Raw genomic sequence first — 12663 nt, 5'->3', positions numbered from 1 at the left:
AAATATATAAACTACCTAAATATATATCATCTAAATATATATGATCTAAATATATATGATCTAAATATACAAACTATCTAAATACATATGATCCAAATATATAAACTATCTAAATATATATGATCTAAATATATAAACTATCTAAATACATATGATCTAAATACATATTAAAATACAGATACTATAAAATTATCCCATATGAAATTATAGTCAGTACTTCATCAAATCAAAGCTCATCAAGCCTCCAGTAAGAAAATAAATTTTACTGACGAAATATATTTCCATCAGCCCACAATGTTTCCTTCTGCACAAACCAGAATTAGCACAGGACAAAAGCAGAATGAGGCAGTTCAAAAACGCACGGCCTAACTAAAAATTAAATTTAAAAGCAGGTTTAAAGCACAGAGTTACTCACTATCGCACTCCTAACAGATCTTGAAGACCCAAATTAATGGCTAAAGACAGCAAAGGGATGTTTTGAGGAGGATTTAGTGAAGGCTGACACGAATCAGCCCGTGCCAAGCGCTGCCAGGCTGGATCCTGGGCAGCCCAGCAGCTTTTTAGGCCGGGATCAAGGCCCCAGCACAGGCACATCCTCCCGTGAGTGGATACTGCCGAAAACAAGGGTTCCATAGGGGACAGTGCCTCAAACCAGCCAGTTGCCCCTTAAGAATCTCAACCAGTAACTTCTGCAGGATCTACAAGAGCAAAGCCTGAGGCTCCCTCTGCTGGTTCCCAAACAACAGTGGAAGGGAAACATTAAAACTGAAAACCTTTAGGTCTGGGAAGGACAAACCCAAACCCAAACCCAAACCCACACCCACACCATATCCTGCCACTTTTTCATGTGACCCCTCGTTTTGTATGTAAGGACAGAAAACCCTCTGAGATGTTTAAGCTGGAGGGATCACTCCACATAAGACTAAACATTTTTTAAAAAGTCATTAAATTGTTAATCATTAGAGTTTATGTTGTTATACTTAATATTATTTACTCCCTAATTTTGCCAAATCTCTCTCCCAGCAGTTCCCACTTTATTTTCTTCTTGTTTTGATCCACCAATATTTAATTTTCTGGTTATATTCTCACAGGAATATGATGGCATGTGCTTGTTTATCCCCCTAAGAGACCTGTAACAGCCACACACCCAAAATAAGTTGTCTGTACAATTTTATTTACCACCTGCAGTTACATTTACAAACTGTCCCATACAAGTAAAGCAGTTTTCAAAGTGAACTTGACCAGAGCTACAAAAATTATTTTCTTCTCTATATACATCACCAGCTTCAGAGTTTATTTCTATGCACAACTGCTGATTATACTTAACAAAAAGTTGCTATTTTTTGGCTCTGAGGATCTCCACAAAGGCAACTCAATCATTTGATCCCATTGCAGTCATGAAATTAAAGTTCTTGTTCTGATTTTCCTCCCCTCTCCTTTCCTCTGAAGCTCTTCATGGCTTTGTTTTGGAATTCTAATGGAGACAAAACGTTACCACACACCAGCAGTTTTAGTAACAGAGGGAAAAAATGCTGAGCAAAACCATCCAGCAACATTTCAAGCAATGTTTCACTTTAGATGTTCCTGCTGGTCACATAAATATTGAAATATTAGCTGGGAATAAGTTCCATAAAAGCACATAAACAGATTTAACATGAAATGAACTTGTACAAACACAGACAATTTACAGGAGACAAAACAAGGTCGGAGTGAGGAGCCAGAGCTGCTCAGGGAAGAGAAATGTTTTGAGGAGCCCGAAAGGGAGGAAGGATGAAACTCAAATATTGCTCTAAGAGTAATTTTGTTTGAAGTATTTTCAAAATACATGAGAAAAATATACATATTTGAATATATAACTGTTAAAACTTGGTGAATGCAGCTCTCAGACACCACTTCCCCAGGAGAGGGCAGGAGATCTGCATGTAGAAGCTGTAGAAGCTGCCAGGCCCCAAATCCTGGCATGGCTGGAATACACCAAAATTCCTGGAGTGAAGCCAACAGGGCAAAAATTCCCTGTTTCAGACACCTATTTCTTCCCCAATTCAGCTAAACCTGCCTGGCTCTTTGCATCATAGTCCCCCAGACTTACCCTTAATTAGAACTAACATGATTAAGTCAGTCAAGCCTTTATATTTTAATTCCTCTAAAGGAAGAACACTGGAAATCTGTGGGGTCTTAGAGTTCACCAGCCTGGGATAAGATCAAAACTCCAAACCAGACTGTGCATCACCAATAAAATAATGAGTTTATTTAATATTTATCTTGCAGCAATCTCAGTCTCAGCTCTTTATTTTTAAATTCCTCCAAGGCTCACAGGAACTCGGAAAATCAACCATGTGGGAGCTCAGTTCCAGAATGGCCCAAACCCAGCCTAAGAGCAGCATGATTTTTAAGTTCTTTAAAAAAAATTTAACATAATTTTAAATTAAGCCTCATTAAAATAAGCCAGGCAAGGCAGCTGGAGCTGTCATATTAAACACTGAAACCCTCAGCACTTCATGGACAGCTCCAACAAACCACAAAGCTCAGACAACCACAAAGTAACTCTGGTGTGGAGTGATTCCACAGTAGGAAGTTTCTAGCAATGTCATGATATGAAGTAACTGAATATACAAAAAAAAATGAAGTAAATCCAGCAAGGCAAAGGCACACACACAGTTACCTCAGCTGGGGTAACCTGTTGCATAGATACACCATTATCTGGTTACACTGTTCAGAAGAAAATGTAGTAAATAGTCCCTTTCCTAAGATGTTGTATTAATAATTTGAAGGGATTGTAGCAAAATTATGTGGGTTTTAAACATCTTCCAATTTCTCCTGTTTACAGGAGGAACACTCAAGGTGTTTACACTTATTTTCATTTACACAAGTGAAAAGATCACATTTTAAACTAGTTGTTTTAGTTCTGGCTGCCAGTGTGAGAGAGAATTCCACAACATTTTAGGTTGTTTTGTCTATCTTACTTTCCTTATCTTATTTTCACAGTAGCCTTGATCACTTCAGTATGTAACACCCTGCTAAACCTTTGGAGTGAGTTGGGTAACACATTCCAAATAAAGTCTGAAACTGCTCTGAAATGTTTCATCATTTTTGCACGTTTTCACTGAAAAATCCTGCTTGAATAAAAAAGTGAAGTGCTTTATTTTCCTCAAATATTTCCCCAACACTGGAAAACCCACGTGACCCTGAACACCAGGCAATTAAAAACCAATCCCAAGCCTGATGTTTCACACCTTCCCTCACCCCTACAAAGACAAAAACATAAAAATGAGCCCAAAAAATCAGGAAGATAATCTGAAGTCACTGCTTATCACAACACATCACAAGTGGTCTCAGCTACAAATTTCTACAACCATTTTTTACTTTACAACTGCAGCGAGAGTTTGAAGCTCCTGAGAGCAGCCAGACCCTCCTTCTGTGCAGAAATAGAAATTGCTAAAATGAGCTCCTCCATACAACTGGAATATTACAAATCATGTTATTTTATCTGCAGAGAGCAACAGACAAAGAGTCAAAAAATATATTTAAGTCCTTCTGCGTTAAAGTGATACCACCACAAGTCCCCAGTTATATGAAATCAGCTTTTGGTAACTTATTTTTGAATGAAACTGCTAATTTTAGCACAATTACCTCACCTTTAAAAGACTAAAAAAACTCAAAAGTCCACTTATTTGTTTCAACAAGTGCATTTTCCATGAAATCCATGCTGTCCACCCCTGTGTGTTCCAGGAGTTCGGCTCTGTCAGAAAATTATCTGAACTGAACCACCAGTTCTCCAGCTGTAAACAGTTCTCTTCATTTTAAAAAATCACCTCATAATTTAAAATATATCTCAATGACACTCTGCTTGGCTTTGAACTAGAATGTACCAACATTAGTGGCTGAATTGGAACATCAACTTGAATTTGTGAAAAAAGCTTGCAAAAAATAGATCAACTTCCAAATGTACAGGAAAGGACATCAGAGCTGATATTTTTGGGTCACTTAATGTATTTTAGAAAGAGTAGCAAGCGAGGAGTGAAGTACCCTATATCACAAATATTCAAACACTAAGCCAGACTGTTTACATCTCCAGTGTAGTGCAGGGTTAGTTCCAGAAGGGAAGTTTGGAAGCAGGAACAAAGAACTGCAGCTTTGTTGAATTAAACTTGATCCCGTAGGCGGGCGAGTCTCTGTGACAGCTCATCCTGCAGGACCATCAAACACAAAGAAACCAACCATCAGCAACACCAAAATCAATCTCTGCCACCTCATGTCCAGCTGATATAAAATCCTTTCATGTTTTAACAGGATTTGCTTAATGATGGTTGTGAAGGAGGAGTTACAGGACAAAGAACTATGAAAGAACCAGGCAAAAATACGTCTGAACTTTCTTCACTAAGGAGACAAATGTATAGTTAAAATTATTTTGATAGCAAGGCTGTTGTAACTACACACTGTTTCTTTGGGACAGCTGAAATAGAAATATCATTCAGCAACAGTGCTTTGGCAGAGTGAAGCACCAGTTCTCACAGCATTTCTCTAGAAAACACTGATCTCAGGGAAATCTGACATTTACCTGTTCTGCTGAGGCAACGCTTGTACCAACAGAATCTGTCTGTCCTTGAGGTAGTTCCATGTTCAGATCAAGGCTAAGAGGAAATACAGAAAAAAAGCCAAGTGAGGTATAGGTGGATAAAGGGGAAGAACAATAACTGACAAGCAGAGGAGGAAAACACTGAGGAATACTGAGACAGCATCCCAGGAATGCTGCACTCCAGCTCCTTAGACCAGCTGGTGAGTAATTCTGACTCACTACCAAGAAGACAAGTCATACATGTCCAGAGGTGAAAGGAAAATGGTGTTTTAACTATGCTTCCAAGAGGCAGACATAAAAAAGCAAGGGGATCTGACCTTAAAGAAAACCAGGAAGGGTTGTGGGAACCAAGACTTAGTTGAGAAATGGACACTCAAGATTTTACCTACCCTGCTTCATCTGCCATTTCCTGCAGCAGCATGTCCACTTGGTTCTGAAGGAAAACAAAAGGGATTGTTGCATTTGGAGTTTCTGACAACTGTTAAATCTTCTGAGAACAGGAACTATTGGAACAAAACTGATTTAAAGGTAAATGCCTTTTGCAGAGCAGTTTTGTGCTTAACCACCAGAAGGTACGAACTCAAAACTAAAAAGTAGAGGTGACATTAACTGAACTCTGGCTTGTGAAATGATGCTTCTGAAGAAATCAACTTCTCTGCAAAAAACCCCAAACATATACCTGAGTGTTTCAAGTGCTGAATATGAGCTATTGCTTTGCACAACATGGAAAAAAAGCCCACCTCCAATAGATTTGGTTTATAGGATTTGGGCTTAGGTTTATTTTATTTATCTCCAGTAAATTTCTCTCACAAATGTTCTATTACAAAAGCTGGTCCTTGTGGAACAGCACAAGGGGACAGTTGCTGGGAATTCTTAATAAGCACTGTTTAAAGATTTGTTTTACTGAACACATGTGCACAAACTGGAAGTAGGTAATTACCAACCTCTCATTGCATATAACACTACTAATTTGGTAGTGACTCATGTAATTTTGTTAATATCAGTGAGTTAGAACTCACAGCATATTCTGCTTTGGCAATGCTGCAATATTCTCTGGTGCAGAAGTTCATTAAAACTCATGAAAATGCTGCTTATTCAGTAGGAAGGTTAAATTTTTCAAGTTATAATATAAAATAAAGCCTGCAAAAATAGGCTAAAATACATCTTTGTGATCCTCTGCACTTGTAGCGACAATTTGAAACAGTCTCTTCATCACAAAGGAACAAAAAGCAAAAAGGCTGCAGTGGCTGATATGTCCCAAAGTAGGCAGAATGAAGAGAATCAGACATTTCCATCCAGTTTAGACACGTAATTTAAGGTCACCTTGTTCAAAATATTTGACTATTCTTACTTGTGGTGTTGTTAACGTCGTAGTGTTGCTCATTGTGTCTTCCATCTGTTGTGTCTGAACATCCAGTGTTTCAAACTGATGCTCAAATTTGTCCATTAGTGCAGAGATCTATAAAAAATATGAATCACATCAATAAGCTGCAGATAACAAAAGAAATATATCTCAACAAAAACAGAATCATACAACAAAGACAGGCAGCCTCTGGAGATCAGAAGCTATGTCCCCCTTCCCTCCCAACCTCACTGTGAAAACTTTTCTCTTGATGGAATTTCCCTTTTCAAAACTTGTGTTCATTGTTCTTTATGCTGCGGACGTGCAGCTTCAAGAAAATGAAGTTTATTTACCTTTTCCAAGTTCATGCTCTTCAACGTGGCATCCATGGACTTCACCACCCCTGCCATCGACTTCGTCACCTGAAATAAGGGCAGGGAAATTATTGCAAAGAAAAATTAGGAGTTTGGGAAGCAATCCTTCCCTGTGGGGGTGTTGAGGCCCTGGCACGGGTTGCCCAGAGAAGCTGTGGCTGCCCCATCCCTGGAAGTGTCCAAGGCCAGGTTGGACGGGGCTTGGAGCAACCTGGGATAGCGGAAGGTGTCCCTGCCCATGGCAGGGGGTGGAACTGTGTGAGCTTTAAGGTCCCTTCCAACCCAAACCATTCCAGGATTCCATGATTTCTTATCCAGCTCTCTTATCCACAGAGCTTTGGCAACACTTAAGTAGCAGGAAACACACTATATCCATCTGGAATGTCACTGTTTTAATAGCTCCTGCCATTTCAAACTCTATAAATTAACTCAACCACTTGAAATACACATCCTAAGGCAAAATTCACTAAAAACTGAGGTTTACATGGCATTAATTTTTGTGGACTTGAGACCTGTCAGTGTTAAGGGATACACTTGGTACACAGGTCACGTGGCACAATAAACTCTCAGTAGAGCAGTTTGCCTTAAACAAGTATCTGTGTTAAGAAAGATCTCCAGAGTCCCAAGTCCTACACCATGACTTGATGCATTGGGAAGGGGAGAAGTATCTTGGCAAAACAATCTTCCCCCGAGCTAAAAAAGATCTCTGGAATCACAAGCCCTATGCCATGACTTGATGCCCTGGGAAGGGGAAAAGCACCTTGGCAAAATAATCTTAAAATCATAGAATCATAGAATCAGCTGGGTTGGAAGGGACCTCTGAGATCATCAAGTCTAATCCTTGATCCAACCCTGCCCTGGTTCCCAGCCCATGGCACTGATGCCACATCCAGTCTGTCCTTAAACACCTCCAGGGACGGAGAATCCACCACTTCCCTGGGCAGCCCATTCCAATGTCTGATTACCCTCTCTGTAAAGAATTTCTTCCTAATATCCAACCTAAACCTCCCCTGGCACAGCTTAAGACCCAGCCCTCTTGTCTTACTGATAGTTGTCTGGGAGAAGAGACCAACATTCACTACAGGCTACACCCTCCTGTCAGGGAGTTGTAGAGAGTGAGGAGGTCTCTCCTGAGCCTCCTCTTCTCCAGGCTGAACAGCCCCAGCTCCCTCAGCCTCTCCTCATAGGACTTGTGCCCAGTCCCTTCACCAGCCTTGTTGCTCCTCTTCCCTGGACCTGCTCCAGCCCCTCCATGGCCTTCCTGAACTGAGGGGCCCAGAGCTGGACACAGCACTCCAGGGGTGGCCTCACCAGCACTGAGTACAGGGGAAGAATCACTTCCTTGGACCTGCTGGCCACACTGTTCCTGATCCAGGCCAGGATGCCACTGGCCTTCTTGGCCACCTGGGCACACTGCTGGCTCACGTTCAGCTTCCTGTCAATCCAAAGAGCAGCTGCCAGAGAAATTCCAGTACCCGCTTTACTACCGGCTACATCCAAACCAAACCTGACGCTGCCCCGGTGGTTCTGGACAGCATGTGAAGCAGCTGAGGGGTGTCCCTGCTGGGAGGGCTGTACCTTGCCCATGGTGACAGCAGTCTGCACCCGGGCAGCCACGGCGTCCACGCGGGCGCTCATGCGCAGGAAGTTGATGGCCTGGTTCTTCTGGCGGATGGCGTTCTCCGCGTGGATCCGAGCCACCTCCATGTTCCCCTTCTGGATGGCCTGGGAAGCGAGGAAAAGAGGGATAAAAAAAAAGAGCCTTTTAGCCTTGCTTACTCTTGCACATATGGTTTCTGAGTAGCCTGTTTTGTTTCTGAAATAAAAGCATTGACTTATCACTGTGGTTTTTTTATTAAAAGAGACGATAAACCTTTCCCTCCTCCTGCTGGATTCCAAAATTTGGATATGAGAAAAAGAAAACTGCTAGGTCTAAACAAAAGCCTTGGGCTAACAGAGACTGGGGAAAACCCTCCATCTAGAGTCCAGACAAGGACCCATTGATGTCATGGGTTTGGAATGTCCTGTCCAAGCCTGGAGAAACCATGCCCTGATTTCATCAAGCCAGTGCAGAAGACTTATTGTGTTTTATCTCTCCCTTTGTGTTCCCTGGATCCTGTGCATTCTGCAAACCTGAATACCTCTTTCCCCCAGGTAATCCCCCTAAGATAAGATGGGGTTTTCGCTATGATGTAATTGTTAAGACCCCAAATTTGTTAACCTGGGTTTTTCATCCGCTGAACCCCCCTGTTTGTAATAAATTGTAATAGTTACAACGCCCTGTTCAATATGTAGACCCTAAACCCTTTAAATATGACTTGTGAGTCCAATAAAGCATTCCAGTTTTCTGCCTCTGCTGGGATCGTCGTAGTTATTGACTCGCTACACCCTCCCCCAAACATTTTCAAGATTTGAATCCCTAATTTCTTTTCAAGGAAGATATCTAGAATGCTCATCAAACAGGAGGGTTTACAGAGCTACAGAAACAGAACTTTCTATTCCTCAAACCATTTTCAGTCTCAAGATTCAGATGCAACCACACCAACTGTATCTCATGGACAAAAACAGAGTTAAATAAATTTCTTCTCTCTTCACTACCTCAATGACTCAAAAGCTATTTTGAAGTTCCTCTCCATAAGCCCTTTTAATACAAGCTGAGAAACATGAAGCACTTTTAACTTTGAGAACAATAGTCTCTAATAAAATGCCTACAAGACAATCCTCTTGGGAAGCAAATTCCACAAGCTGTCCAGGACGATACACGAGAATTTATCCTCATGTTTATTAATAAGCAAGGGAAGATTTATAGTCATTACTTTAAATCCCAGACATTGACCACTTTATTATTAGCATGCACACCAGGGAAATGATAAAACACCACAAGTTTTCCTGCTGTAGTAGGTAAAAAACAGATCTACAAAGCTTTTTTCACACTTACCTTTTTAATTTTGGCTTTCTCAGCCTTTTCTTCTTTGTCACATTTTTTGGAGTTCCTGTTGAGCTCCTTTGCAGCAAACTTCAAATTAAACAGGTGTTCTGCAGTGCAAGTTAAGGCTCAAGAACAGGATTGATCCTTCAGTTGTAGTATTTTCTCTCCTGTTTGAAGTGCTGCCAAACCATGCATATACTGTGCTTCCCCATTAGTGATATTAAAACTTGGAAAATGTTAGTTAAGCCCTTGAAATCTGCAGGATAAGGAGACCTACCAAGCTGCTTTATAGTAACACTTAATATCTTGATCCAAAATGTACAGCCATAAAAAAAGTTCAGAACCCAAAGTGGCTCCATTTAACATGAGAGACCTCCTTCAGACTGATAAATACAACCAGTCAAACATCCCCTAAGAACTGAGAGTTCTTCTCTGCCGTTTACTTTCACTCACACACCCAGATCCTGTGACTCTCAGTGAAATGATGTGGCTTAGTGGCCCACCTGGAACCTCCCCATCCAAAAAAACACCCCAAAGCCACTGAGGAACAGGATAAATGAACAGTTTAACAGCAAAGTAGCTCAGCTGGCCATGCCCAGGCACAGCCCCGCAGGCAGAGCTGCCCTTCCCAGCCGCAGGAGGATCCCAGATTTAAATTGCTCATTGAGCTCCTTCCCAGCCCTGGGTCATGTGAACAGTCCTGGACTCTCTGACAACTCCATCATCTGACTTTTGGGCAGAGAGTATTTAAGGCAGGAAGAGAAAATTTTTAAAAAGAAAAGTCTGAGTCCTGCTTAAGCTGAGAGTTCTAAGAAAACAGTAAGTCAGGCCTTCAACGTGACTTAGAATGACTGCATTAAATGTTACTGACAGAGAATAAAGTGTGTGCTGCAGAAATAACAATTAAAAAACACTCTCTTAAAATACTGTCAATGAAAGCTTCCAAATAATATTAATCTTTCTCAAACAAAATGAAAGTTAAAAGTTTTGTAGGCCTCTTTGCTGCCACCTTTGCTACCCCAGGAGGAAGCTGCAGCAGGTACTAAGATACTTAACAGTTAAGTGGAAGCACAAAAGCTGAAACATTACAGGTACTCGAGGCTTCTTCAATATTTCAAGTATATAAATTATTCCACAGCTGCTTTTTGCCTGCAGACATGAGGAATGTCTTTGATACCTTACAAACAATCAGGTAACGGATGATTTTGCATTTAGGATATTTACTAAAGTAGGTACCAGTAGCACAAAAATTGCTACTTGTATTTATATTTGCTTTAAAATCCAGGTCACCATCCCTTTCAGCAGCAATCTGAGCCACAGATCAGGTAATTACCAAGCAGGAAAGCACTTTTACGTTGTTCACTATGGTCAGAGACCAGAGCCACCAGGCAAAACATGACATCACCTCTTTACACTGATACAGCACTTCAGAGCAGTTTATTTTGAAACAACTTCCTCAGTTACTCACTTGGGGCATTAAAACATCTCACCTGCCACCTCCTCAGCTCTCCTATTCCTGAGCAGCACATTCCTGCTCCTCCCTTGAAGTGTCTTTCTCAACGTGCCATAACCCAAGTGAAACACAACTTCCACCAGGGTTTGTGACTCACAGTCACCTGCTCCAGCCTTCCCTCAGTCCCTACACGACAACTGGCAACTCCAGCACTGCCTGCACATTCCACCCACACCAAGACCTCTGGAATCCACAGGGAGACCTCTGTGATCTTTAAGAAGTTTCTGTCCCTGATCATTAAGATGGTTTTGCACATTAAGGAAGTTTAAACCAGCCCACACAGTGTTTTCTCTGTGTGTAAACTCTTCCCAACAGCAGGAAGCACAGCCGGGAGTGTCCACAGTGGCTGTGTGGGGGGACAGCCCTACTGACATCACCCCAGTCTATACACACGTCTGGTGTCCCTGCTGCTCAATTTACACTATTTATAGTATAAACTGTGTTTTCTTCCTCAGGAACTGGGTTGTCCCTCCATCCACCACAGCCCTGGGAGCAGCAGCACCGCCTGCCCCTCCTCTGCGGAGCAGCTCAGGCCCCTTGGGAAGAGACACTGAACCTCCCACTCACTTCCTCGGCCCTCCAGGGTGGTCAAACCACAGGATCACAGGATGGTTGGGGATGGAAGAGACCTCTGGAGATCATCCAGTCCAAGCCCCCTGCCCAGGCAGGGTCACCTGGCACAGGTGACACAGGAATGTCTCCAGCCGGGTTTGGAATGTTGCCAGACAGAGAGACTCCACACCCGCCCTGGGCAGCTCTGCCACCCCGGACATAAAGAAGCTCTTCCTCATGTTGAGGTGTTTTAGTCGTGTTTTCGTTTCTGGCCATTGCTCCCCGTCCTGTCGCTGGGCAGCACTGAACAGAGCCTGGCACCATCCTCTGACACTCCCAGGAGAAATCTGTATGGATTGAGGAGACCCCTCTCAGCCGCCTCTTCTCCAGAGAATTCAGAGAGCTCAGCTCCTGCCAGTGTCACACCCAGCCCTTCTCCTCCTCCTCCTCCTGCCCCTCGGACCCCGCGACCACCGACCTGAGGGGCTGGAATCGCCTCCTCCTTCCCCAGGGGCTCCTCCCGGCCGGGGAGGCCTCGCTCGCCACGTCCCCCCGCCCCGTTCCCGGCCCCGGCCCGGCCCGGCCCGCGGTCCCCCCGAGGATACTCTCCATGTTGGACATGCTGGCGGCGCCGGCCGGGCCGGCAGGGGCGGAGCGGGACCGAACCGGGCTTGGTTGCGCTGGGCCCGGGGCGGCGGCGGCTCCTCCGGCGGCTCCGGTTCCGGGCCCGTGACGCGCCGGGGCGGGACAGGACGGGGCGGGCCCGGGGCGGGGACGCGCCTGCGGCCTTGGCGGGGATCGCTCCTTTCCACCCCCTGCCGTGGGCAGGGACGCCTTCCACTAGCCCGGGCTGCTCCAACCTGGCCTTGGACGCTTTCAGGGATGGGGCAGCCACAGCTTCTCTGGGCAACCTGTGCCAGGGCTTCAACACCCTCACAACCAAGAATTCCTTCCCTGTATCCCATCTAACCCTGCCCTCCGGTAGTGGGAAGCCATTCCCCCTTCTCCTGTCCCTCCAAGTCCCTCTCCAGCTCTCCTGGAGCCCCTTTAGGCCCTGCAAGCGGCTCTCAGGTCTCCCTGGATCCTTCTCTTCTCCAGGTGACCCCCCCAGCTCTCCCAGCCTGGCTCCAGAGCAGAGGGGCTCCAGCCCTTGGAGCATCTCCGGGGCCTCCTCTGGACTCGCTCCAGCAGCTCCACGTCCTTTTGCTGTTGTTCCCCGGGGCTGGAGGCAGCTCTGCCGGTGGGGTCTCACCCGAGGAGGCAGAAGGGCAGAATCCCCCCCTGCCCTGCTGCCCACGCTGGGGATGAGCCCAGGGCACGGGGTGGGTTGGGCTGGGGCATCTCCAGCCTCTCACCCACCATTAATAAATATATAAT

The 12663-nt window shown here is 44.2% G+C and overlaps 1 protein-coding gene across 1 annotated transcript; it reads right to left on the bottom strand.

The window, feature by feature from the left end:
- Window positions 1-1153: 1153 nt before the first annotated feature.
- Window positions 1154-11989, bottom strand: CHMP1B (charged multivesicular body protein 1B). The gene is made up of 8 exons (XM_017819084.1): window positions 11892-11989; window positions 9231-9328; window positions 7871-8017; window positions 6272-6340; window positions 5928-6035; window positions 4966-5009; window positions 4559-4631; window positions 1154-4187 (listed from the first exon to the last, which is right to left on the bottom strand). Exons 1-8 carry the CDS (start codon window positions 11905-11907, stop codon window positions 4143-4145), a joined length of 600 nt encoding a protein of 199 aa, XP_017674573.1. The 5' UTR covers window positions 11908-11989; the 3' UTR covers window positions 1154-4142.
- Window positions 11990-12663: the final 674 nt, after the last annotated feature.

The sequence above is a fragment of the Lepidothrix coronata genome, unplaced genomic scaffold (genome assembly GCF_001604755.1).
Source record: "Lepidothrix coronata isolate B3197 unplaced genomic scaffold, Lepidothrix_coronata-1.0 Scaffold2, whole genome shotgun sequence".
NCBI lineage: Eukaryota > Metazoa > Chordata > Aves > Passeriformes > Pipridae > Lepidothrix > Lepidothrix coronata.
The sequence above is the reverse complement of the archived record's forward strand: the minus strand, read 5'-3'. Positions and strand labels throughout refer to the sequence as shown.

Coding starts and splice junctions, on each gene's coding strand:
- CHMP1B (XM_017819084.1), bottom strand. Junction 8,018..9,230: donor AGAAAGCCAAAATTAAAAAG/GTAAGTGTGAAA, acceptor CTCGCTTCCCAG/GCCATCCAGAAGGGGAACAT. Junction 5,010..5,927: donor CGACGTTAACAACACCACAA/GTAAGAATAGTC, acceptor GTTTTCCTTCAG/AACCAAGTGGACATGCTGCT.